The sequence below is a fragment of the Elgaria multicarinata genome, chromosome 3, assembly GCF_023053635.1.
Source record: "Elgaria multicarinata webbii isolate HBS135686 ecotype San Diego chromosome 3, rElgMul1.1.pri, whole genome shotgun sequence".
In the NCBI taxonomy this organism is placed as follows: domain Eukaryota; kingdom Metazoa; phylum Chordata; class Lepidosauria; order Squamata; family Anguidae; genus Elgaria; species Elgaria multicarinata.
This window is the reverse complement of record NC_086173.1, coordinates 171,080,625-171,108,320: the sequence shown is the minus strand read 5'-3', so window position 1 is coordinate 171,108,320 and position 27,696 is coordinate 171,080,625. Positions and strand designations below refer to the sequence as shown.

The window sequence follows — 27,696 nt, the reverse complement described above, 5'->3', positions numbered from 1 at the left end:
TCCCATCTGTCTTTTGGGTAAGAAGCCACCTTGATCCTCATGAATGAATTTTTGTAGGACTTTCTTCAGTCTTTCCGCCAAGGTTGCTGTGAATAACTTATAATCATTATTTAATAGTGATATTAGGTGATTCCAAATTTCTTTGGTTCACTAAAATTCACCCCCCCCCCCATATCCCATATTGTTGATAGTTGTCATTGAAGCACTTTAATTTGTTGAGGAACACTTGCCTTTCCAGGTGTTTTCCTCAGGTCTTCTTGTTGTGCACCTTCAGAGAAGATAGGACAAAGCACAGGCAATTCTCCTATAATCGGTAGACAATACGGACAGAAAGGAGTCTCTAGCACTGGTGACCTGCAAAGTGTGCGCAATGTTCATGTTCCTGCCTGAACTCGACATGAAGAGGAAACTCCCTGGAAAAGCGTGACAGTTAGGAGCAGAAGAACTAGAAGGCATTCTACACCGGTGTAACAATTAGAGTTAAACAACCACTTTCAGCTACTGGAGGATGCCACTGGAGGACAGTCTGCAGAGGAAGAATTACAGGAGACACCATGCAGCAGTGAACAAGACTCAGAAGGTCAGTAGACCAAGAAGAAGAGAAGAGTAGCTGTTGTGGGAGACTTCTTGCTGTGTGGATTGAAACCCAGGTATGTCGTGAAGACCCATGGACTCGCCAGGAAGGCTAAACCTGAGAATGAGCTGAGATTAGTGAGGGATGCTAAAAGCAATAAAAAGGCTTTCTTCAGATACGTGAATAGTAAAACACACAGAAAAGAAATGGTGGTTCAATTACTTAACGAGGATGGGTAATTGATAACAAATGACAAAGAAAAGGCTGAAGTGCTCAATTCCTACTTTGGCTCAGTCTTCTCCCAAAAGCGGGTCTATGACCCTCCTGGAAAAAGTGAAGAAGTGGACGGGGCAGGATTGCAGTCTGAGATTGATAAACAAATGGTCAAAGAACACCTAATTTCCTTGAATGAGTTCAAATCTCCAGGGCCTGATGAACTGCATCCTAGAGTAATGAAGGAGCTAGCGGAAGAACTCTCAGAACCACTGTCTATTATCTTTGCGAAATCATGGAAGACAGGTGAGGTGCCATATGTCTGGAGGAGGGCTAAAGTTTTCCCTTCTTCAAACAGGACAAAAAGGAGGAACCTGGGAAAAGACAGACCAGTCAGTCTGACATCCATCCCTGGGAAAATTCTGGAGCAGATTCTACAGAAGCCAATCTGGAAGAACCTTGAGAAGAATGCAATGATTACCAGAAGCCAACAGGGATTTGTCAAGAACAAATCCTGTCAGACTAATCTGATCTCATTGTTTGATTGGGTAACCTCCCTTGTGGACTGTGGGAATGCTGTGGACGTAATATATCTTGACTTCAGCAAAGCTTTTGACAAAGTGCCCCATGATATTCTGATTTAACAAAAGAGCTAAAAGTGGGCTAGATGGAGCAACTATTTGGTGGATACCTAATTGGCCACAGAATCAGACTCAAAGAATGCTTATCAATGGTACCTTCTCAATCTGGGGGGAGGTTAGGAGTGGGGTACCGCAGGGCTCAGTCCTGGGCCCAGTGCTCTTCAACATTTTTATTTAATGTTGAAGGAGGTGCAGGAAACACTTATCAAGTTTGCAGATGACACCAGATTGGGTGGGATTACTAATACCCTGGAAGACAGAAACAAACTTCAAAGTGATTTTGATAGGCTGGAGTGCTGGGCTGAAAACAACAGAGTGAAATTTAATAGGGATAAATGCCTACTCTACTTCCTACTCTACTATTCTATGATGCTATAAATACTACACTAAGCACTTATAGGACTTCTCCCCAGTGTGAATTCCTTTATGCTGCTTAAGGTGTGTGCTCTGAGCAAAGGTCTTCCCGCATTCTAAGCATTTATAGGGCTCCTCCCCAGAGTGAATTCTTTGATGCTGCTTAAGGCTGCTGCTGTGAGCAAAGGTCTTCCCGCATTCTAAGCATTTATAGGGCTTCTCCCCAGTGTGAATTCTTTGATGCAGCTTAAGGCTTGTGCTCTGAGCAAAGGTTTTCTCACACTCTAAGCATTTATAGGGCTTCTCCCCAGTGTGAATTCCTTGATGTTGCTTAAGGTGTGTGCTCTGAGCAAAGGTCTTCCCGCATTCTAAGCATTTATAGGGCTTCTCACCAGTGTGAATTCGTTGATGCCGCTTAAGGTCTGTGCTCTGAAGAAAGGTCCTTCCGCAGTCAAAGCATTTATAGGGCTTCTCACCAGTGTGAATTCGTTGATGCCGCTTAAGGTCTGTGCTCTGAGCAAAGGTCTTCCCACATTCAAAGCATTTATAGGGCTTCTCACCAGTGTGAAACCCTTGATGCCGCTTAAGGTGTGTGCTCCGAGCAAATGTCTTCCCGCATTCTAAGCATTTATAGGGCTTCTCCCTAGTGTGAATTCCTTGATGCTGCTTAAGGTGTGTGCTCTGAGCAAAGGTCTTCCTGCACTCTAAGCATTTATAGGGCTTCTCCCCAGTGTGAATTCTTTGATGCAGCTTAAGCTGTGTGCTCTCAGCAATAGTCTTCCCACACTCAAAGCATTTATAGGGCTTCTCCCCAGTGTGAATTCCTTGATGCTGCTTAAGGTGTGTGCTCTGAGCAAAGGTCTTCCCACACTCTAAACATTTATAGGTCTTCTCCCCAGTGTGAATTCCTTGATGCTGCTTAAGCTGTGAGCTCATAAGAAAGCTCTTCCCACATTCAAAGCATTTATAGGGCTTCTCCCCAGTGTGAATTCTTTGATGCATTTTAAGTTGTGTGCGCTGAGCAAAGGTCTTCCCACACTCTAAACATTTATAGGGCTTCTCCTCAGTGTGAATTCCTTGATGCTGCTTAAGCTGTGTGTTCTGAGCAAAGGTCTTCCCGCACTCTAAGCATTTATAGGAATTCTCCCCAGTGTGAATTCTTTGATGCCGCTTAAGGTTTGTGTTCTGAGTAAAGGTCTTCCCACACTCAAAGCATTTATAGGGCTTCTCCCCAGTGTGAATTACTTGATGCTGCTTAAGGTGTGTGCTCTGAGCAAAGGTATTCTCACACTCTAAACATTTATAGGGCTTCTCCCCAGTGTGAATTCTTTGATGCAAGTTAAGTTTTGAGTTGAAAGTGAATTGTTTTTCACACACTAAGCATTGAAACCTTTGATATTTGTTAGGATGAATCTTCTGAGTTTTACTCTGTTTCTTCCTTTTACTAATGTTCTTTTTACTTGGTGCTTCTAGTATTGGAGTTTCACAGACTTCTGATCCTTCAAAAGAAATGGATTCCTTTTCCCTCTTCTCTTCAGTTTCAGTTTTCCTTCTCTGGGGTAGGCCATTTTTCTTGCTCTCCCTGTGATCACCTGCAAGTATAAACACAGAAATCATCTTGAAATCTTGGAACAAAACAAATGGTTGCTGATTTGATTCACAGGATTAAAAAAAAATCATTGGTGAGGCAGATCCTTCTAAACATATTAAATATCCCGATGATCAATAGAACTGAGAACTAGACTGCCATACAATGCTTTCATTTATATGGAATAACTCATATAAAGCAGTTGACAGAATAAATGAACAACATAAAATACATGTAAAATCTGCCATTTTCTCATAGCTGATCATTTAACTCGGAACTGGAAAGTGGGAATTTAACCCTAATAGTTAATTTCAATGTCTAGTTATATCTTAAAATGAAAAGCAAGCTGTCCAGAGCTGTCTTCTGAAAAGGCTTAACTCTCCTCTCCTCCATGGAGACCATTAAGATAATATTTGTAACATTTTCAATATTATGCAGATGCAATTATAGCAGCAAAGTAAGATTGGTTGGCAGCCATCTCTGCCACAGAGCAAGTCCATCAATGGGCTTTTCTCAATGGTTTGTCAGGTCTTCGGAGTCAATGACATTTGTATTCTGCACTGACACAAAGAAAGAAGAGCTGAAATGCCACCTTCCAGGATCTGGCAGGAAGGCAGAGAAGGAGTCTTACCCAGAGGAATCCCATTCCTTACCCAGAGAGGCCAGGATCCCACGATTCTCCTCCATGACTTCTTTGTGCAGAGTCCTCTGGCCTGGATCCAGCAGAGCCCACTCCTCCTCCGAGAAATGCACGGCCACCTCCTCAAAGGTCACCAGACCCTGAAAGAAGAAGAAGAAATGATGTTCTATTTAAGTATTATGTAGCAATCCATGAAGACAAGGATGGTGAGGTCCTCCTTCTGAATGCCAAAGCTTCGTGAGTGACATTCAAGGCCTTCCTAGCAGCCATCTTGGAGAGGAGCAAAGGCTAAAGGGGCAGGTTCTTCCGGGACCAAAGAGATGTGCAGGAGATGGAGGCCCCCAGGACTCCCCTACCTGCCCAGGCTGTGCAGAAACTGCTTCCACTCGACTACCAAGCGAATGAGGCCCAGAAGGACCCCCCAGGATCAGTTCACTTCCCCTGCAGGTTGTTTTGCTCCCTGTGAGGAAGGCAAAGAAGGTGGGAAGGTGAGAAGGTTAACATTATTCCCATTTTCATTGTTTATTTTCAGTGTTTATTAATTGCATTTGTTTACTATACCATAGCCGAAGCACTTAAAAACAATATCCAAATATTTAAAACTGCAAAAACATACACATACATATGAAACTACTATAACAAGTTTTAAAACTATGACCCTAAAAAAAACAGACCCAGCCTAATTAATTACATATTGCTAATTACATATTGCTTGACCTGGTACTGAAAAGATAACAATGTCGGTACCACATGAACCACATTGGGGAGATTGTTCCACACTTGGGGGGCCACCACAGAGAAGGCCTCTCCCTTAGTTGTCGTCCTCCGATCTTCCCTCTGAGTAGGCGCCTGGAGGAGGACCTTAGTTGTTGAGTGTGTAAGACCTCGAACCACGTTACTAAACAACATTTCCTTTTTGATTATCTCCCCCAGGAAAATCAGGCTCAAGAACATTAAGACAGCTCATGCACTTCAGGCGTAATTGAGGGAGGGAGACCATAGGGAAATACGTCCACTAATCCTTACCCAGTGAGGAGGGTCCTCTGTCTCCCTCCTGCAAGATCCACCTGTCCAGCGGCCTCTGTGTGATGCCCGGTGGAGCCTTCTCTGCCTCAGGGAAATCTGTGGGTGCTCTGGCCAACATCACCTGGTCCTGGAGCAGGAGGGAGGATCCCAGGAAGAGAAGAGGGATTAGAGAAGGAAAGAAATGGGTCAGGTCAAGGCCAAGAGCAGCGTTTCCCAATTGCTTTACCTTTCAGGTCTCATTCCAAAGTTGATCTTCCATCCAATCCACACAGCACAGGAACTTGTGTCTTTGTCAGGGGGCTAAGAGTTCAACCCTGATATCCAGCATTTTCCACTGTAGTTTGGCGTCTACAAATGCTACTCCTGTCCTGTTGGGGAGACTCTGCCACTGGCTGAAGAAGGATCCCCTCCTTCCCCAGAACCTCATAAACCCATTCAGTTCTCCTGTGATCATAAGAACATGAGAAGAGCCATTCTGGATCAGAACAAGGGTCCATCTACTCCAGGATTCTCTCCCCTCAGTGGTCCATCAGCTGTTGACTACGAACTCACAAGCAGGACAGGAGTGTCACAGCACCCTCCAGCCCATGTTCCCCAGCAACTGGTGTACATAGACATACTGCTTAGGATACTGGAGGTAGGATATAGTCTTTCATAGCCTTCTCCTCCAGGAATTTGTCTAACCCCCTGTTTAAACAGTCCAAATTCATGGCCATCCCTGCATCCTCTGGTAGGGAATTGCACATTTTAATGACGTACTGTTAATTTAACGAGGGCCTGCTCTACACATGAAGAACAACTATACTTGCAGGTGTCATTGGAAATTGGGGCATCCCTTCCTTAGAGGACATGTAAAATAAAGTTGAGATAAGTATTAAGAACACAGTCCCTGTTAGTCACCAGGATGAAATGCTCTCACCTGCTCTTGGTCCTCTTCCTGGCTCAGGAGGAAGCCTTCTGCTAGGGCCACTGCCTGGGAACAGGTCTCTGCTCCACATTCTCTCACCCAGCTCTCCACCTCCGGGGGCAGGACAGCCAGAAACTGCTCGAGTACCACCAGGTCCAGCATCTGAGCTTTCGTGTTCCTTTCTGGCTTCAGCCACTGGCGGCAAAGGTGGTGGAGTCGGCTGCAAACCTCTCGGGGCACCTCGGCTTCCTGGTAGCAGAAGTCCCTGAAGCCCTGGCGCTCCGTGTCTGAGCAGGTGTTGCTCCCAGGCTGGTCCTCCTGCACTCTTCCTTCCCAGGGCTCTGCACTGCTCCCTTCCTGGATGTTTCCTGCCTCAGGGCCAGCAAAGCTTTGCTCTTCCATCTTCACTCTCTTCTGCTCCCACCAGGACTCTAAACAGTCTCCTTCCTTGGCTGCCAATTTCTCCTTTGAGGCAGGGACTGCGCTCTAGGAATTAAAACGGAGAGTGTGAAGGAGGCACACCAGGGTTCTCCGTGAGAAGGTTCCCAACTTCCCTCCTTGGCCAAACCTGGTAACGGAGCCGGATGGCTGCTTGACTGATTATTCTGTCGAAGGATAGCCAAACAATGCCACCAACACCCCCGGCAACAAGGCCCATGTGCCTTCCCCAATAATATGATTCTTGTAAACACCAGCCTGGCAAGGTAGGCCACAGGCCCAAGCTTCAGAGCTGATATTTTGAGGGGGTGTCGAGGAACCCTGGAAAGGCACGTCTCCTCTAAGTGGGATCGCTGAGTGGTGGTCAAAAACTCTAAGTCACGGTTCTCTCTTTTGAGAAAGTTTATTACAAGCAGCGCTTAGCACCGCATGGCGGAAGCCCTCAGAGGACCCAAGGAACTGCCCGCTATTTTCAGGAAAGGCTTAACCTCCTTATAGTGTCAGTCCCCTTCGAAAAAAGGCAGAACCTCTCCATACAATACACCAATCATAAAACAGTAACAGGTAAGCTGCTCAGCCAGTTATGAGCAAGGATTTTACACATGTGCAGAGTGCAATCTTTTCAAGGACAGAAAAATACATCAATGTTTACTGAGAAAGTTGTGCCCACCTGTTCATTTCACGGCTAGCTGTTTCTACCATGACACCTTCTAACAGTCCTAGTAGGCAATCTTGTGATACTAGTGTTTCAATACTCTTCACAAGAGTTGGTGTCATGGTTGCATCCTTAATACAGTTTCCAGTTACTGCGGAAGCGTAGATACTTTGATTTCTAGAGAACAGGCCCAAAGCAATTATATTAGCACAGGGTGGGCTCAGGGGAAGCCCACATACCTATTTGCTTGAATTCCTGGACAGGGTGCAGTTAAGAGGAACAGACCCCCCTTGTTTTTAAGAGATAGCACCTGTCTCAAAGGGGGCTCCGCGACCCCCGGCCCAAAGGAACCAGATTTGTGGTTGAAAATGAAGTTCTGACTCTGCCCCAACGGGAGAGAGAGAGAGTGTAACCAGAGCTGAATTAATGCCATTAAAAGTTAATAATGTGTGAACGTTTATTTTAAAATTAAGCAAGAAAGCACTGAATATTTTTTCAGCTTGTTAAACACATGAAATATGCCACTAAGGAAGCCTTAAAAGGTGAATGATTTTGGGTGACCCTATGAAAACGAGGACAGGGCTCCTGTATCTTTAACAGTTTTATAGAAAAGGGAATTTCAGCAGCTATCATTTGTATATATGGAGAACCTGGTGAAATTCCCTCTTCATCACAACAGTTTATGCTGCAGGTGCCCTGCCCTCTTTTAAATCTGGTCACAATGATGGGAGTTGTAGTCCAACACCTTTGGAGGGCACCAGGTTGAGGAAGGTCTGCTCTAAACAAAAAAGAGAAGTAGGTGGCCCTAAGTTGTTCATCATCAGTTTTACACAACCCCACAGTCACCTCTGCATATCCTATTCTCCATCCTGTCCTCATGGTTTATATCTGCTTTGGGAGAAGGAGAATTTCACTGGCACTTTCTGCCTCCTTAGGGAGGATGTGGCGTTAAAGGCTTGTGAGCCTTAACTCCCAATTTCCCTGCTTTTTGGAGTTTGGTTGAAAACTGTAGAGCCTTTAAAGTTAACCTTAGGTTTTTTGTTAATTGAATTTGCGAATGACACCTGCTGGAATTCCCTTTTCTATGCAACTGTTAAAGATTCAGGAGCCCTGTCCTCCTTTCATACGGTCACCCTAGCTTATAAGGGAAATAAATGCAAAAGGAGGTCACATACGGAAGCAAAATGTGAAACACACAATGATATCAGTATAGTCAGTATAGTCTAAACTATCTCTCATGCTTTTAGGTAGCTGAAGTTACATTCGGCCTTATCATAGAATAGTGGAGTTCGAAGGGACCTATAAGGCCATCGAGTCCAACCTAGTTAATAAGTACAATTAATATTAGGATATAAGGAAAATTCTGGACTCAGGGAGCCGCTAGCCGTGAGGAGTAAAACACACATTGAAACTTCTTCTCATGGAGGCCTCTTGTTCATGATCCTGCATTGAGAGCAGGTCTGAGTCCATCTCAGGCTCCAGGAAGGAAAACCTTCGGCCCTCCAGGAAATAAGAGGTCTGCTGATGAACCAGAGTTTCCCTCCCAATCCTTTCCACAGCTCCCTTTCTATGCCTTCTCTGCAACCAGCACTTGAACCCCAAACAGGGAGGAGAGTAACACCGATTGGAGGGCACCAGGTTGAGGAAGGTCTGCTCTAAACAAAAAAAGAGAAGTAGGTGGCCCTAAGTTGTTCATCATCAGTTTTACACAACCCCACAGTCACCTCTGCATATCCTATATCCCAGGCTCCAGACAGGAAAACCTTCGGCCCTCCAGAAAATAAGAGGTCTGCTGATGAACCAGTTTCTCTCCCAATGCATCCCATGGCTCCCTTTCTAAGCCCTCTCTGCTCCCAGCACTTGAACCCCAAAATTGCACCAGAGTAACAGCGATTTCTCCCCACTCTCAGGATGTGAACATCGGGCTCACTTAATACATCAAAGAGGGACGTACTAAAACCAACAGCAGGCTCCCTTCTTAATAAACAAAAGCACCCCAGGTTTTATTTCGAAGGCCTCGAGACCAAAGTGACTTGTTAATTTTACTTATTCACTAGGTCTGAATCAGGGCGGGGAAACAAAACCAAAAATGCAATGCAAACAGGACAACAGGGCAGCCTTTAGCCTGCAGGTGGGACATTCCTCCTCCCCACCTGGGTCCTTTCCTCTTGTGTCCCTCTCAGGACTCCCTAGTTATGGGGAGGGAAGGAGGTGCAAGGCGGGGGTCTCCTGGAGGGGCCCAAGTGGGTCAGTCCCCTGGGGGGGCTCGCGGCTCCCTCTCTCTTCCCACCCACCCCCTGCCCCAAACCTGCCTCCCTGCCCTTGGCTGCCCGAGGGGGCTCTTTCCTCTGCCCCCTTGCAATCTGCACTCACCGGCTCCTTTGCATGGGAGAAGAGGCTGCAGGCGGCGGACAGACGAGGCTCATAGGAGCAGGGGGAGAATCCCAGGCTCCTTTGCAATTGGGGGAGGCGGAAGTGTGGGGCGGGAAGGGAGGGGCCTCATCCAGCCTTGGCTCTAGGACCCAGCCCCCTCTCCGCCTCTTTAACCCTTGGATGGAGGCAAAATGAGAGAGCCACAGAGGCTTCTGGCAGAGATGTGGACCTGGGAAGGGGGCTTTTCCATGGGGGTCTTTTATCCCCCCAGCAGCATCGCCGCCCCATCTGCTCCTGGGGGCTTTGTGGGATCCACAGCTGTTTCCCCTTTGAGTGCGTAAAGCAGCCTCCAGCATGAGAGCCCTCCGTCTTTCTGCCTGCCCTTGCTGCAGAACAGCATTCCCCAACCTGGTGCCCTTCAGAACTCTAAACATGACTAGATGCTCTAAAAAGAGAGAGGTTAAGTAGGGTGAGCCTATGAAATGGAGGACAGGGCTCCTGTATCTTTAGCACTTGCATAGAAAAGGGAATTTCAGCAGGTGTCATTTGTATATATGGAGAACCTGGTGAAATATCCTCTTCATCACCACAGTTAATGCTGCAGGAGCCCTGCCCTCTTTTAAATCTGTTCACTCTAGTACAGCTCCTGCAGTTTAACTGTGGTGATTGTGATATGTGGATGTACATACCTTTAAGACGCCTGTAGCTGCTAGTCTCCAGGTCCTCATCGAAGGCCTGGGCGGGCCTCTGTTTCAGCCACTTGGTGGTGTGGGCCTTGCTACAGGGTTGTGGAGTGTCACTGTTCTAGGAGGTTTTAGTAATAAAGGAATCCAGCAAGGAAAAGACTCTGAAGTTATTGTCTGGTAGTCTAGGGGCAAGTGGCAGGCTGAGCAGGTAAGCTCACCTGTATGGTCCCTATGCCTGAGGGATACTACATGGTGTCAGAAGTGGGAGTCTCCCCTTCAGAAATCCACTTGAAGAGGGGTTTTAGTGCCCACCGCCATATTGGAATAAAACATGGAGTATTTTAAACCTCCTTCTGAGCTAAGCTTTATTGGGAACTTAAGAGAAAATTGGAGGAAATAAGAACAGAGACTACAAGTATACCTTACAGTTACAAAAGCGGAGAAAGAGTCAGAAGACTACAAAATTGCTGTAATGCTGCACTGCATAGGAGAAAAGGCTTTAGAAATTTACAACACCATTCCTAATATCTATGCAGATCCTGAAAGTCAGACACTAGAAGAAGCCGTTGCTGCATTCAAAAATTATTGTGAGCCCAGGAGAAACCCTGTTTTTGAACGGTACCAGTTCTGGCAACTTCCTTATAATGAGGAAGCAGGCATAGACTGTTTTGTTACAGCCCTTAGAGAAAAATCTCAGCATTGTGAATTTGGGGCCTCCACAGACCTGATGCTTAGAGACAAAATTGTTTTCAGCATCTCAGACAGCAAGCTTAAAGAAAAGCTTCTAGAAGACCCTAAGTTGACTCTAGAGCAAGCTATTACCATCTGTAGAGCAAAGGCTCTTATCAGGGCTCAGGCAACAGCAATGACCTCAGAAGCAAACATCTTAGCCATCCAACATAAAAGCGGAAGGACCATAAGCTACCAAGAAAGTAAAAAGGCCCCAAGGCAGACCTTTGCAACAGTTAAACCTACAGCGGCAAGGGGCAATTCCAGCAGTAGATGCGGTTATGTTCACAGGCCCAGGCATTGTCCAGCTTTTGGAGAGACCTGCAATAGGTGTGCAGGAAGGAATCACTTTGCTAAAATGTGTAAGACACAATCTGAGCCTTCCAGTCTCACCAAAGATGTAAATGCCTTATTCATGGGAGTAATGACTATGCTGTTTAACATATACATGAAGCCGCTGGGGGAGGTTATCCGGAGATGTGGACTGAGGTGTCATCAATATGCGGATGATACCCAGCTCTACCTTTCCTTTTCATCAAACCCAGGTGAGGCAGTGGCTGTTCTGAACCAGTGCCTGAGCACAGTAATGGACTGGATGAGGGATAACAAACAGACTCAATCCAGACAAGACGGAGGTACTGGTAGCAGGTGGTTCATCTGTCCGGCGAGGTGATGTTTGCCCTGTCCTGGACAGGGTTGCACTCTCCCTAAAGGATCGGGTCCGTAGTTTGGGGGTGCTCTTCGATCCAGAACTGTCACTTGAGGCACAGGTGAACTCAGTGGCAAAGAGCACCTTTTATCAGCTTAGGCTGATATACCAACTGCACCCTTATCTGGACAGTGATAGCCTAGCTACAGTTATCCATGCTCTGATAACCTCTCGTTTGGATTACTGCAATGCGTTATACGTGGGGCTGCCTTTGAAAACGGTCCGGAAGCTTCAGCTGGTACAAAATAGGGCAGCAAGGTTATTAACAGGGACTGGCCGGCGAGATCACATTATGCCAGTCCTTTTCCAGCTTCATTGGCTGCCAGTCCAGGTCCGGGCCCGATTCAAAGTGCTGGTATTGACATTTAAAGCCCTAAACGGTTTGGGGCCAGGTTATCTGAAGGAACGCCTCCTCCCATATGTACCTACCCGGACCTTAAGATCATCTACAGGGGCCCTTCTCTGTGAGCCCCTGCCAAAGGAAGTGAGGCAGGTGGCTACTAGGAGGAGGGCTTTCTCCGCTGTGGCACCCCTGTTGTGGAAGGAGCTCCCCAGAGAGGTCCGCCTGGCGCCTACACTGTACTGCTTTCGTCGCCAGCTGAAGACCTTTTTATTCACTCAGTATTTTAACACTTAATTTTAACTTAAATTTAAATTTTACTGTTTTAACTCTGTATTTTAATCTTATAATCAACTTTGCTGTGTGGTTTTATCCTGGTTGCGCTTTTTATACTGTATTTCGTAATTGTGTTTTTAACCTGTTGGATGTTTTTTGTGGTTTTAATTTTTGTGAACCGCCCAGAGAGCTTCGGCTATTGGGCGGTATAAAAATGTAATAAATAAATAAATAATGACTACATGGCATCAAGCTAGGCTCATGGGAAGCCCAGAAGCCTGGTATAGCACAGTAGTTGTGGCAGGACTTCCAGTTGTTTTCAAGTTAGATTCTGGATCTGATGCTAACACAATTCCAAAAGACATTGCAGAGTGCTTGCAGGATAAAGTGCATACAGCAATGACAAATGTGACACTAATTGCCTTTGGTGGAGCAAAGGTCAAACCAAGAGGTACCATTGCAGCTCCTTGCAAAAATGGTCTTAAGAATCAAAATCTAACCTTCTATGTCACAGAAACTGGAGATCCACCACTTCTGGGTCGGTCAGCCTGTGTAGCCCTTGACTTGATCAGACGTGTGCACGTATTAGCAGTACATTCGCCAACCAAGATGGAGGGTCTCCTCAAACACTATTCTGATGTTTTTGAAGGCCTGGGTCGTTTCCCAGGTGTGCATCATATTCATGTGGATCCCGCAGTATCACCTGTGGTGCATGGATGCAGAAAGATTCCATATGCAGTCATAGCCCTTTTGAAAACAACATTGGCGGGGCCTCTGTTTCAGCCACTTGGTGGTGTGGGCCTTGCTACAGGGTTTTGGAGTGTCACTGTTCTAGGAGGTTTTAGTAATAAAGGAATCCAGCAAAGAAAAGACTCTGAAGTTATTGCCTGGTAGTCTAGGGGCAAGTGGCAGGCTGAGCAAGTAAGCTCACCCATATGGTCCCTATGCCTGAGGGATACTACAGTGATGAAGAGGGAATTTCACCAGGTTCTCCATATATACAAATGACACCTGCTGAAATTCCCTTTTCTATGCAACTGTTAAAGATACAGGAGCCCTGTCTTCCTTTTCACAGGGTCACCCTAATGTTAGGTGAGGCCTTATCAGGGTACAGGAAGATTCTGGACCCACGGAGCTGCTAGCCGTGAGGACTAAAACACACACAGCAACTTCTTTTCACTGAGGATGTGATTATGATCATGAAGTCAAGCTATCTGAACTCCACTCATCCAGTGAGCACAGTCCACCATGCAAGGGTCGAAGGAAAAATGGAACCAACTGAGCTTAAAGCAGAGTGTGCCCACTCTAACACCAAAACATCTGTTTATCTTCAGGATCCTCAGCCACTACCACAGCTCTCGACCAAGGGAAACACTGCATCTTTGATGCCCCCTGCGCAAGATCATGGGATGACTTCTCTTTTGGTGAACAATCCCTGACAGCTACAACTAATAAAGCAAAACCTGGTCTTCTCCAACTACCCTAAGCCTAAGGGCTCGCTGACACAGACGGAACGCACAAAACATTTCGTGCAGTTCATATATGATCACTTAGAGATTCAGATTGACTCTGGCTCCATCCAAAGGATAGAATATCTTTTCTATAACTATACTAATGCCCGTGCTATTGAAATACTCTAAATCTTGGAATGTCCCATAAATCTCCAGCTGCTGAGAATCCTCTAATAATCAACACCAATGCCCTTCTTGTAGAGGAGATCACTGATTGAGAGTTTTGGAGCCCTCCCTGCGATGGACCAGAACGCGATTGTGTCCACTCTCAGCTCTGACAGCACTATTACTGAACAGCCACCAACAGGGCTCTGAGCTCAATCAACATAACAATTGTCATCCCATCACCGATCCCTCAAAAGAGGAGCAAAATATCTGGGCTAAGATGGGGTGCACAACTTGTGTAGAAAGCTCCTCAGACAATAATCAGAGAAACCTCAAGGGGACCCCAGCCCTAAGTCCCAAGATTACAGTTAAACATCCACCAAATCTGGGCCAACAGACTGTTTCCCCTAACCATGAAAAGTGTGGGCTTCTGTCTGTTCCATCTGGAAACACTTCTACTGCAGCAGGATCCTCTCCCATAAAGCAGAAATGCTCCAGCTACAACACACCGGATTGGATTGTCATGCAGTCCCTGGACCCTCATGAGATCGGTTCACCTAAGACCAAGAATTCTGCCAGGCAAATTGTACCACCCTTTAACCCCCATGCTTTTGCATCCAATAGCTGTGTTCTGGGAGACCAGATTGGAGGCATGGACATGATATTTGAACTAGATTGACTCCGCTTGGGGCATGCCAACAGCCCACTAAAAATCCTCTCCTGGAACATTGCTGGCTGGAAATCTAAATGTAGAGACTCTGACCTCCTAATTTACCTCAACAGCTTTGATGTGGCCATGCTCCAGGAGACCTGGTGTGATGACCATATCTATGAAAATGGAACCTTAAAACTTGCGTGTCCTAAACGCCTATGTAAAACATGAACAAAATTATCATGAATTGGGGAATTACCTGTTTGTGCCACCAATGCATTACCTGTGTTCATATGAAACAAGCCATTCTGTAAATGCCCTTAAGAACAAATCTGTCCTTCCTTCTCTACACGGCAGGCATTTCCTTCAAAAGTGACAGCATATCCTAGATTTGTCAAACTAGAAACAGAGAGAAGACAAAACTCAAGTTTGGGCACATATAGCACATTTTTTAACTCCCTTCCAAAGACAGGATACATGATACACGCCTTCTCCTTCCACAGCCAATTTCCTTCCATCAGCCAGCGATTGAATCAACAGATGTGGCTTCCAGGCTGACAAACGTTTGGGGATCATTGCAAATGGTTCTGCTGCTCGCAGAGTCGATTAGCCAAACTTCCTCATGAGTAGCCCCATTGCATCTCACTGTCGCAGACACAAACTGCGCATAATGCACTGGCTGCTGCTCATCTTGGCTCCTCCCCACTAGCTTTTTCCCTGTTAGATTGCAGCTTCAATCAGCAAAATGTCTGATGCCCTTCCTTGCCACACCGATAACACCTCCGCATAGCAAGGGCTCTCTCCACTGCCTCCGCAGGAAAACGCTCAGCCGGGGCTTTGGTGGTGGGCTGGCCCCTTCCATGCGATTCATGGTCGAATTTCCTCTCCCTTCCGTCCTCCGCTTGTCTTTCAATACGTCTCTGTTCTTCTTGCAGAAGGCGTCCAGTTACATAACCCAAGTTAAGGTCTTCTGGTCTCATCAATTCCATACTGGTCATGAGCACCAGCCAGCTGTCTGGCAACGAACAGAGAATGATATAGACCTTATTCTCTTCCATGAAGGGCATGCCAACCTCTTGTAACTGGACAAACAGAGAACACATACTTTGCAGATGCTTAGACAAACTTCTTTCTCCATTATGCAATTTAGAATGGTAAAGCTGCCTGGTTAAGCTCATTCAAGAATTTGCTGTTTCTCGCACATAAATCTGTCTTAGCTTGCACCAGCATTCTTGAGCAGAGTCTCTTCTAGATATATGCACAAGCTGGCTATCTTCAAGACAAAGAATGATATTGGCTTTCGCACATTCCTCCAATGCGTCCCAAGCTTCTGTTTCCTCTGGACTTTGGGCACCAGGATGTGGGACATTAACGACAGTCCGACAGCCATCTCTCCTCAGAAACATTTCCATCTTAAACGACCAAGTAAGGTAGTTTCTCTCATTCAGACTCTCCACTGGGACACCGCCTTCTCCCAGATTAAGCTGTGCCATCCTTGCTGGCCAGACTGGCACTTTAGCTGCAATTGGAGACTCCTCTGAGCTCTCTGAACCATTCAGACTTTCAGACTCAGCTTCCTACTTCTCTGACATTCGAGGGACAAGGCAACACACCCTCCAAAGAATAAGAGAAGACGAGGAGTTCTTAGACTGAACGGTGGAACTGCAACAGCAACAAGAAGCACACAAGATTGAAGAGCAACAGCCAGCTGAAGCAGAAGTGGAGTATGCTGAGGGGAGGAAAGCCAATGAAGAGGAAACTCTTTGGAAAAGAGTGACAGTTAGGAGCAGAAGAACTAGGAGGCATTCTGCACCAGTGGAGTTATTGGAGTTAAGCAACCGCTATCAGCTTCTGGAGGATGGATCTGAAGGACAGTTTGCAGAGGAAGAAGTACAGCAGACACCGTGCAACAATGGACAAGAGGCAGAAGGTAGGTCAACCAAGAAGAGAAGAGTAGTCGTTGTGGGAGACTCCCTGCTGCGTGGGATTGAAACCCAAGTATGACATGAAGACCCATGGACTCGCCAGGTGTGCTGTCTCCCTGGAGCACAGATTAGAGATGTGACTGAAGGGTTACCGAAACTCATAAAGTCCACGGACACATACCCCTTTCTTCTCATCCATGTGGGAACAAATGATGTCGCCAAGCAGAGCTACGAAGAAATCATTCTAGACTATGAAGCTCTGGGAAGGAAACTGAAGAACTTTGGGGCCCAGGTAGTTTTCTCATCCATCCTCCCGGTTCTTGGAAGAAGATTAGAAAGGGAAAGAAAAATATTCCGGATGAACGACTGGCTTCGAAGGTGGTGCCGACGTGAGAATTTTGGATTCTGGGACCACGGGCTACGCTACTTGGAACATGGACTGCTGGCAAGGGATGGGTTGCACCTCACAAGGGCTGGAAAGAATATGTTCGGCCACAGCATGAAGAACTTGATGAGGAGGGCTTTAAACTGAATCTTACGGGGGCGGGAGACGTAAACCTCGAGGCAACAATGGATGACGGCCAAGGCACCACAGTACAGGGAACAGCTCCAATAGTGCCCCAAAATAGTGTCCGCAACAATGTAGGAACAAAGCCAGACTATAAAACACATGGTCTTCGATGTCTATATACTAATGCCCAGAGCATGGGAAACAAACAGAATGAACTTGAACTCTTATTACATGAAGGCAAATACGACTTGATAGGTATAACTGAAACTTAGTGGGATGACTCCCATGACTGGAATATAGCAATTGAATAATATAACTTGTTCAAAAAGAACAGAAGAAATAGAAAGGGGAGTTGCACTATATGTTAAAAATACCTATCCCTGCACAGAAATACAGGCGGATCAGACTGGGAGCCCCATCGAGAGCATCTGGATTAAAATAAATGGGGCTAGGAATAAAAAGAACATGATAATCGGAGTCTACTACTGACCACCCAATCAAGGAGAAGACGAGGATGAAACTTTTGAGAAACAAATTGCCAGTGTTTCAAGGAAGTGTGATGTAGTAGTGATGGGGGACTTCAATTACCCTGATATCTGTTGGGAGACAGATACTGCCAAAAGCGGCCCTTCCAAGAAATTCCTGACATGTGTGAGTGATAACTTTCTCCTACAGAAAGTATAGGAAGGAACTAGAGGATCGGCAATCCTTGACTTGATATTGACCAATAGGGATGACTTAGTGGATAAAGTGGCAGTTACGGGAACTCTGGGGGAAAGAGACAACGTCATACTTGAATTCTTGATTATGAAGGAGGCAAAAGTTGAGTGTAGCCATACACGTACTCTGGATTTTAGCAAAGCTGATTTTAATAAACTCAGAACTATAATAAGTAAGGTCCCATGACAAATGAGCCTAATGAGAAAAGGAGTGCAGGATGGGTGGGAGTATTTAAAAAATGAAATTTTAAAGGCACAGTTACAAACAATTCCAACAAGGAGAAAAGATAGAAGACAACAGAGGAAACCAATGTGGCTCCACAAAAAGCTTAGAGATGACCTGAAAACTAAAAGGGATACATATAGGAAGTGGAAGGAAGGCCAGGCTACAAAAGAAGAGTATAGACAAGTGGCGCAAAAGTGCCAAAATGGCATCAGGAAGGCTAAAGCTCAGAATGAGCTGAGATTAGCGAGGGATGCTAAAAGCAATAAAAAGGCTTTCTTCAGATATGTGAGTAGTAAAAGAGAGGGAAAAAATGGTGGTTCAACTGCTTAATGAGGATGGCAAATTGATAACAGACGACAAAGAAAAGGCTGAAGTGCTCAATTCCTACTTTGCCTCAGTCTTCTCCCAAAAGCGGGTCTATGACCCCCCTGGAAAAAGTGAAGCAGAAGTTGAGGGGGCAGGATTTCACTTTGAGATTGATAAACAAATGGTCAAAGAACACCTAATTTCCTTGCATGAGTTCAAATCTCCAGGGCCCGATGAACTGCATCCTAGAGTAATGAAGGAGCTAGCGGAAGAACTCTCAGAACCTTTGACTATTATCTTTGCAAAATCATGGAAGACGGGTGAGGTGCCAGACGACTGGAGGAGGGCTAACGTTGTCCCTATCTTCAAAAAGGGCAAAAAGGAGGAACCTGGGAACTACAGACCAGTCAGTCTGACATCCATCCCTGGGAAAATTCTGGAGCAGATTATAAAGAAGTCAATTTGTAAATACCTTGAAATCAATGTGGTGATCACTAGAAGCCAACATGGATTTGTCAAGAACAAGTCCTGTCAGACAAATTTGATCTCATTTTTTGATAAGGTAACCTCCCTTGTGGACCGTGGGAACGCTGTGGACGTCATACATCTTGACTTCAGCAAAGCTTTTGACAAAGTACCACATGACATTCTGATTAACAAACTAGCTAAAAGTGGGCTAGATGGAACTAGCTAAAAGTGGGCTAGATGGAACAACTATTAGGTGGATTTACAGTTGGCTACAGAATCGGACTCAAAGAGTACTTATCAATGGAACCTTCTCAAACTGGGGAGAGGCAACGAGTGGGGTGCCGCAGGGCTCAGTACTGGGCCCAGTGCTCTTCAACATTTTTATTAATGATTTGGATGAGTAGGTGCAGGGAACGCTGATCAAATTTGCAGATGACACAAAATTGGGTGGGATTGCTAATACCCTGGAAGACAGAAACAAACTTCAAAGTGATCTTGATAGGCTGGAGTGCTGGGCTGAAAACAACAGGACAAAATTTAATAGGGATAAATGCCAAGTTCTACATTTAGGAAATAGAAACCAAAGGCACAGTTACAAGATGGGGGATACTTGGCTCAGAAATACTACAAACGAGAAGGATCTTGGAATTGTTGTAGATCGCAAGCTGAATATGAGCCAACAGTGTGATATGGCTGCAAGAAAGGCCAATGCTATTTTGGGCTACATTAATAGAAGTATAGCTTCCAAATCAAGTGAGGTACTGGTTCCCCTCTATTCGGCCCTGGTTAGGCCTCATCTAGAGTATTGCGTCCAGTTCTGGGCTCCACAATTCAAGAAGGACGCAGACAAGCTGGAGCGTGTTCAGAGGAGGGCAACCAGGATGATCAGGGGTCTGGAAACAAAGCCCTATGAAGAGAGACTGAAAGAACTGGGCCTGTTTAGCCTGGAGAAGAGAAGATTGAGGGGAGACATGATAGCACTCTTCAAATACTTAAAAGGTTGTCACACAGAGGAGGGCCAGGATCTCTTCTCGATCCTCCCAGAGTGCAGGACACGGAATAACGGGCTCAAGTTAAAGGAAGCCAGATTCCAGCTGGACATCAGGAAAAACTTCTTGACTGTTAGAGCAGTGTGACAATGGAATCAGTTACCTAGGGTGGTTGTGGGCTCTCCCACACTAGAGGCCTTCAAGAGGCAGTTGGACAAGCATCTGTCGGGGATGCTTTAGGGTGGATTCCTGCATTGAGCAGGGGGTTGGACTCAATGGCCTTGTAGGCCCCTTCCTACTCTGCTATTCCATGATTCACTCAGCTTCATTCTCTCAGGTTTCCACAACAGAAGAATAGCTGTCTTGGCCCATAACCTGTCAGGAATTGACTTAGCAGAGATTATGCAGCAACACAGCAGCTTCAGCGTTTGATTCTTCTGCTTGGTTTCTGAGCACAGTCCCTCAGGAAGAAATATACTCACGACATGTAAAGCTTTCTTCAGCAAAGATGTTACTGAGGCATATAACGTTTTCTATACAAAATACATCCACCATACACAACATCACCGACCAGCATCCATGAACACCACTATTACATCTGTACAATATTTCATACATAGTATTGCACACAGTTTCATCAGCCAATTATTCTATTAAGAGATTAGTCAGGAGGTCACCTCCCTTGTCCTTGACATTTTACAGTCCAGTACTGATGTGTAACACCTGTAGAAAATCGAGGATCCAGAGACTGTGCCAAAGTCCAATTTTTCTTCTCCCAGGGCTTAACCCTCTGTGGGTAAATTTTCCAGCCCTGACAGAAATATCCTCTCATGTAAGCCTTAGTTGCATCCCAGACCACTCGACAATCCGTCTGTACAGTACTGTGCCTGAGTGGGGACTGAGTGGTTAGTTGGTTGTGAGTTGTGAGCGTCAGTGGTGTGTAGAGTAAAAGGAGATAAGATTTTAAGAGACTTACTTAAGTTAAGAAGGGAGTACTGAAGCAAAACGACTTTGAAGAGATATGGAGACCATTTGTGGAGTTTGTGTTAAAAATGGGGAAAGGATGCAAACCTTTGCAAGAATCATTACAATTTTGGAATGGAGAATAATGGTCCTGAGGGTGGGGTTCACTTATTATTTATTTATTTTAGTTATTTATTTATTTCATTTCTATACTGCCCAATAGCCGAAGCTCTCTGGGCGGTTCACAAAAATTAAAACCACACATTACTTTATTATGTAATATTTTAAGTTGATGTATTATTATTGTGTTGTGTTTATGTGATAGTTATTCATTTTAAAAATATTTTTTTTAAAAAAGATTTTAAGAGACTTAAGATTACAGCTTTTATTAAAACTAGTAGATTAAGCAGGTTAACTAGAATTTGAAGTAACTAAAATCTGCTAAACAAAACTTAACATTTTATTTTGTTTTGTTACCTCAAACCATGTGTCTAATTGGCTTTATCACCTGCTCCACAGTTACAATCGAAAACACCTTATATATAACCTTCAGCTTATTACATACACAGTAACCTTATATCAATTTTGCTGCGTGGTTTCATCCTGGTTGTGCTTTTTATACGGTATTTTGTATCTGTGTTTTTAACCTGTTGGTTGTTTTATGATGGTGTTAATTTTTGTGAACCGCCCAGAGAGCTTCAGCTATTGGGCGGTATAAAAATGTAATAAATAAATAATAAAACCTTTTCAGATTCTAGCCTTTACCTTCACATATGAGGGAAAGGTTGTGTTTTGCTCTACCCTCAGGTTGTTCAAGTGGTGGCGCTTGTCTTGAGGAGGGTTTCTGTGTGACAAGGCCTGGTGTGTGAGGCCTGTGTCATGACCAAAGCTCTTTCCACACTATAAGTAGTTATAGGGCTTCTTACCGGAGTGAATTCTTTGATGTAGCTTAAGGCTTGGGCTGTGAGCAAAGCTCTTTCTGCACTCTAAGCATTTACACGGTTTCTCCCCAGTGTGAATTCTTTGATGGTGCATAAGTCTTGTGTTGTGAGCAAAGCTCTCTATGCACTCTAATTATTTACAGGGTTTCTCCCCAGTATGAATTCGGTGATGTAGCTTAAGGCTTGTGCACTGAGCAAAGCTCTTTCCACACTCTATGCATTTATAGGGCTTCTCCCCAGTATGAATTCTTTGATGCTGCTTAAGGCTTGTGTTGTGAACAAAGCTCCCTCCGCAATCGAAGCATTTATAGGGCTTCTCCCCAGTATGAATTCTTTGATGCTGCTTAAGGCTTCTGTTGCAAGCAAAGCTCTCTCCACAATCAAAGCATTTATAGGGATTCTCACTAGTATGAATTATTTGATGCTGCTTAAGGCTTCTGTTGCGAGCAAAGCTCTCTCCGCAATCAAAGCATTTATAGGGCTTCTCCCCAGTGTGAATTCTTTGATGCTGCATAAGGCTTGTGTCATGAGCAAAGCTCTCTCCACACTCTAAGCATTTATAGGGTTTCTCCCCAGTGTGAATTCTGTGATGCAGCTTAAGGCTTGTGCACTGAGCAAAGCTCTTTCCGCACTCTAAGCATTTATAGGGCTTCTCCCCAGTGTGAATTCTTTGATGCCGCTTAAGGCTTGTGCTGTGAGCAAAGCTCTCTCTGCACTCAAAGCATTTATAGGGCTTCTCTCCAGTATGAACTGTTCGATGCCGCTTAAGGTGTGTGCTGCAACCAAATCTCTTTCTGCACTCTAAGCATTTATAGGGCTTTTCCCCAGTGTGAATTCTTTGATGCTGCTTAAGTTGTGCGCTGCGACCAAAGCTCTTTCCGCACTCTAAGCATTTATAGGGTTTTTCCCCAGTATGAACTCTTTGATGCCGCTTAAGGTATGTGCTGCGAGCAAAACTCTTTCCACACTCTAAGCATTTATTGGGCTTCTCCCCAGTGTGAATTCTTTGATGCTGCTTAAGTTGTGTGCTGCAATCAAAGCTCTTTCCACACTCTAAGCATTTATAGGGCTTCTCCCCAGTGTGAATCCTTTGATGTTGCTTAAGGTGTGCGCTCTGAGCAAAGCTATTTCCGCACTCTAAGCATTTATAAGTCTTCTCACCAGAGTGAATTCTTTGATGTTGCTTAAGGTGTGCGCTCTGAGCAAAGCTATTTCCGCACTCTAAGCATTTATAAATCTTCTCACCAGAGTGAATTCTTTGATGTTGCTTAAGGTGTGCGCTCTGAGCAAAGCTCTTTCTGCACTCTAAGCATTGAAAACTTTGATATTTGCTGAGATGAATCTTTTGAGTCTTTATGTACTTAGAGGTTTTCCTCTGGTTATTCCTATTGTGAATGTTCTTATTACTTGTTGCTTCGAGTATTGGAGTTTCACAGATGTCTGATCCTTCAAAAGAAATGGATTCCTTTTCCCTCTTTTCTTCAGTTTCAGTTCTCCTTCTCTGGTGTAGGCCATTTTTCTTGCTCTCCCTGTGATCACCTGCAAGCGTAAACAAAGAAATTGTCTTGAAATCAGGAAACAAAACAAATGGTTGCTTATTTGATTCACAGGATAAAAAAAAAAATTGGTTGGTGAAGGAGATCCTTCCAAACATATTAAATATCCCAATGATCAATAGAATTGAGAAGTAGACTGCCATACAATGCTTTCATTTATATGGAATAACTCTTTCAAAGTAGCTGAGAAAATAAACGAAGAACATAAAATACTGTCAAAACAAAATACACTTAAAATCTGCCAATTGGTCCTAGCTGATCATTTAAATGGGAACTGGAAATTGGGAATTCAACCCTAATGATTATTTTCAATGTCTAGTTATATGTTAAAATGAAAAGCAAACTGTCCGGAGCTGTCTCCTGAATATGCCTTATGCTTCTCTCCTCCATGGAGACCGTTAAGGTAATATCTGTAACGTCTTCAAAATTATGCAGATGCAATTATGGTTGCAAAGTAAGATTGGTTGGCAGCCATCACTGCCACAGAATAAGTCCATCAATGGGCTTTTATCAGTGTTTAGTCAGGTCTTCAGAGTGTTTTCTTCCCGGTGTATTTTATCCACCAAACCTATTGCTTCATTGCCTCCAGCTCCTAAGAAAAATGTGAGGGTGGCAAAGCTTTTCAATTTGTGGAAGTGTATTTTGGAGCAATCATATTGAAAGCCCAAGGCCCGAAAAGGACACTGCAGGAAACTCCCCCAGCAAGTGCAGGGAACCCTCTGGATTCATGAGCCTCCAGGGCCCAGTCATCCCATGTGATCCTCCTGCCTTCTGGAGGTTACAGGACTTGATCAGGTACTTATCCCTTTATGACAACAGAATTGACAAAGCATCATCACACCATGGAAAATGTTTGGTTTCATGGTTGAGCTTCACAAACATGATTGAGAAGGCTAGAAATTTGTGGGTTCTCCATCTCTGGAGGTTTTTAAGAAGAGTATGGACAGCCACCTCTCATGGATGGTTTAATGGGTTTTCCTGCATGTTCTAGTGGGTCAGACTAGATGATCCTCCATTCCATCTCCACATTTCTAGGATTCTATAACTTCTGAGGAGGGGATATCAAAAGTCCAGGATTAACTATGGAGCTGTTTATTTGGGACAAGAACTCAAGGGTGAAAGGAAAAGGAAGGACAGTTGGATATACAGCCCAGTAATTTCTACATAAAGAGTGCAGGGAAATTGGGCAAGTGTAAAATTCATGGCCTCCGATGTCCATATACCAACCCACGGATCATGGGAGAAAACAGGATGAACTTGAAATTCGAATGTATGGTGGAACTGCAACAGCAAAGAGAAGCACCGTAGGTGGAAGAGGAGCAGATAAGGGATAAGACTCATGATAGCAATATAGCCATTGAAAGGGGAAGGTGAGTATTGGTCTACGAACAGAAGGTATAATAGACCTGAACAGAAACCCATGATTCTGAGAAAGGAAGCAGGGTTAACTTTACAATTAGGTAAAGATGGAGTGAGAAACAAGACTGTTATGGTTGTGGCAGTATTGTCCAGATCACCCAGCCAGTCAGAAGCGATGGATGATGGTTTCCTGGAAAAGATTATTATTATTATTATTATTATTATTATTATTATTATTATTTATTTATTTATTTATATAGCACCATCAGTGTACATGGTGCTGTACAGAGTAAAACAGAAAATAGCAAGACCTTGCCGCATAGGCTTACAATCTAATAAAATCATAGTAAAACAATAAGGAGGGGAAGAGAATGCAAACAGGCACAGGGTAGGGTAAGCAGGCACAGGGTAGGGTAAAACTAACAGTAGAAAGTAACAGTAGAAGTCTGCACAACATCAAGTTTTAAAAGCTTTAGGAAAAAGAAAAGTTTTTAGTTGAGCTTTAAAAGCTGCGGTTGAACTTGTAGTTCTCAAATGTTCTGGAAGAGCGTTCCAGGCGTAAGGGGCAGCAGAAGAGAATGGACAAAGCCGAGCAAGGGAAGTAGAGGCCCTTGGGCAGGCGAGAAACATGGCATCAGAGGAGCGAAGAGCACGAGCGGGGCAATAGTGTGAGATGAGAGAGGAGAGATAGGAAGGAGCTAGACCGTGAAAAGCTTTGAAGGTTAACAGGAGAAGTTTATATTGGATTCTGGAGTGAACTGGAAGCCAATGAAGAGATTTCAGAAGCGGAGTAACATGGTCAGAGCGGCGAGCCAAGAAGATGATCTTTGCGGCAGAGTGGTGAACAGAAACCAACGGACTGATGTGAGAAGAAGGAAGGCCAGAGAGAAGAAGGTTGCAGTAGTCCAACCGTGAAATAACCAGCGCATGAACAAGCGTTTTGGCAGAAGAGACAGACAAAAATGATCGAATCCTGGCAATATTATACAGGAAAAATCGACAAGATTTAGCTACTGCCTCAATATGAGGAATAAAGGAGAGCGAGGAGTCGAATATAAAGCCAAGGCTACGAGCTTCCTTGACCGGAGTAAGCGTGACATCGTTGACAGTAAGAGAGAATGAGAGATGAGGAGAAGGTTTAGGAGGAAAAACAAGCAATTCAGTCTTTGCCATGTTAAGTTTCAAGCGACGATGAAGCAGCCAAGCTGAGATATCTGAAAGACATGCCGAGATACGATCGTGAACATCAGGAGAAAGTTCCGGAGATGACAGATATAGTTGTGTATCATCGGCGTACAGATGATATTGGAGGCCATGAGATTGAATAAGCTTGCCCAAGGGCAACATGTATAAGGAAAACAACAACGGGCCAAGCACCGAGCCTTGCGGAACCCCTACTAAAAGGGGAAAGGAGGAAGACGAGCTGCCATTAGTCAACACGCTGAAAGAGCGACCCGCTAGATAGGAGGCAAACCAGTTATAGACAGAGCCACAAAATCCAAGGTCATTAAGGGAATCTAAGAGAAGATCATGATCAACCGTGTCAAAGGCTGCAGTTAGATCAAGGAGAATAAGAACGGAGTAATGGCCTTTAGACTTGGCAGTAAGGAGATCATTGGTGATCTTAGTAAGGGCTGTTTCAGTGGAATGCAGGGGACGGAATCCAGATTGAAATGGATCCAAAGCAGAGTTACTAGAAAGAAAGTCAAGACAGCGAGAGTAGACCGCACGCTCCAGGATCTTTGAAACAAACGGCAACAAAGAGACAGGTCGGTAGTTAGACAGAGATAGCCTATCAAGAGTAGGTTTCTTGAGAATGGGGGAGACTGTAGCATGTTTAAAGGCAGAAGGAAATGAACCAGAGGACAGAGAAAGATTAATAATATGTAGCAAGGAAGGGAGGATAGCAGGGATAAGATTAATAAAGACGCGAGAAGGAATCGGATCACGAGAGCAAGTGGAAGGCTTTGAAGAGCGCAGTATTGTAGACAGTTCATCCGCAGAGACCGAAGGAAACGCAGAGAAATTTGCAGGAGGAGCTGACAGATGAGGAACAGGAACTGGAAGAGGAGCAGAGCTGGCCAGATCAGAGCGGATAGTTTGGATTTTAGCATTGAAAAAAGAGGCAAAGTTATTAGCAGACAGAGAGGCGGGGAGAGATGACGGATTAGGCTTCAGAAGAGAATTGAAGGATGCAAAGAGCCGCTGAGGATGCCTAGCATTTGACTGGATCAGCGTTGAGTAGTACTGCTGTTTGGCCAGTGAGATGGCAGAAGAGAAAGAGGAGAGTACAAATTTGTAATGGACAAAGTCTGCCCGGTCCCTGGTCTTACGCCAAAGGCGTTCAGCTGCCCGGGAACAAGAGCGAAGGTAGCGGAGGGAAGAGGTGAGCCACGGTTGGGGTTGAGAAGGGCGAACTATCTGAGTTGTAGATGGAGCAAGATTATCAAGAGTTGAAGATAAGGAGGAATTAAAGAAGGAGACAGCTGAGTCCAAGGAGACAGCCGAACAGACAGAAGGAAGGGAGGAGGCTAGAGACTGGGAAAAGGCCTCATAATTGATAGATTGCAAGTCACGACAAGAGCGAGAAGCGGGACGTGAAGGAGGAGGATTATGAGTAATATTGAAAGAAACTAGGTGATGATCTGACAACGGAAAGTGAGCAGTAGAAAAGTCCAACACAGAGCAATTTCGAGTGAGAACAAGATCCAGACAGTGTCCAAGGGAATGTGTGGGTGCATCAGACCAAAGCTTAAGATCATAAGAGGAAGATAATGAGCGAAATCGTAGAGCTGCAGCATCTTGAGGGTCATCCACATGAATATTGAAATCACCCAAGATAAGAGTAGGACAGTTATCAGAGAGGAAAAAGGACAGCCACGAATCAAAATCAGAGATAAATTTTGAGGACGAGCCTGGGGGGCGGTACAGAACTGCAATCCGCAGTCGCAGTGGAGCGAAGAGCCTCACCACATGTACCTCAAAGGAGGAGAAGCAATGTGAAGGTGGAATGGAAAGAGGTTGGAACTGGCACAAACTAGATAATAAAAGACCCACACCACCACCCCGACCCTCTGGGCGACTAGTGTGAGAGAAAGAGAGTCCTCCAAGAGAGAGAGCAGCAGAGATGGCGGTATCATGGGCAGGAAGCCAGGTCTCAGTAAGAGCAAGGAGGTGGAGAGACCTAGAGATAAACAAGTCCTGGATGACAGGGGCCTTAGAAGCAACAGAGCGACAGTTCCATAAAGAACACGAAAAAGGCAGCTGAGAAGAGGGGAGACACCGGATGATCCAATGTTCACACAGGCGAGTCACT

At 44.9% G+C, this 27,696-nt stretch overlaps 1 protein-coding gene across 1 annotated transcript in view; it reads right to left on the bottom strand.

Annotated features, from left to right (window-relative positions):
• LOC134395778 (zinc finger protein 107-like) overlaps window positions 1-23,884 on the bottom strand; it is a 41,358-nt gene extending 17,474 nt beyond the window's left edge. The window contains exons 1-5 of the mRNA XM_063121941.1: window positions 23,863-23,884; window positions 21,602-22,770; window positions 15,184-15,499; window positions 14,541-14,593; window positions 1,816-3,150 (exon numbers count right to left, since the gene is read on the bottom strand). Coding sequence (XP_062978011.1) covers window positions 1,816-3,150; window positions 14,541-14,593; window positions 15,184-15,499; window positions 21,602-22,770; window positions 23,863-23,884 — 2,895 coding nt within the window. The remainder of the gene's footprint in view (window positions 1-1,815; window positions 3,151-14,540; window positions 14,594-15,183; window positions 15,500-21,601; window positions 22,771-23,862) is intronic.
• Between the last annotated feature and the right edge of the window lie 3,812 nt (window positions 23,885-27,696).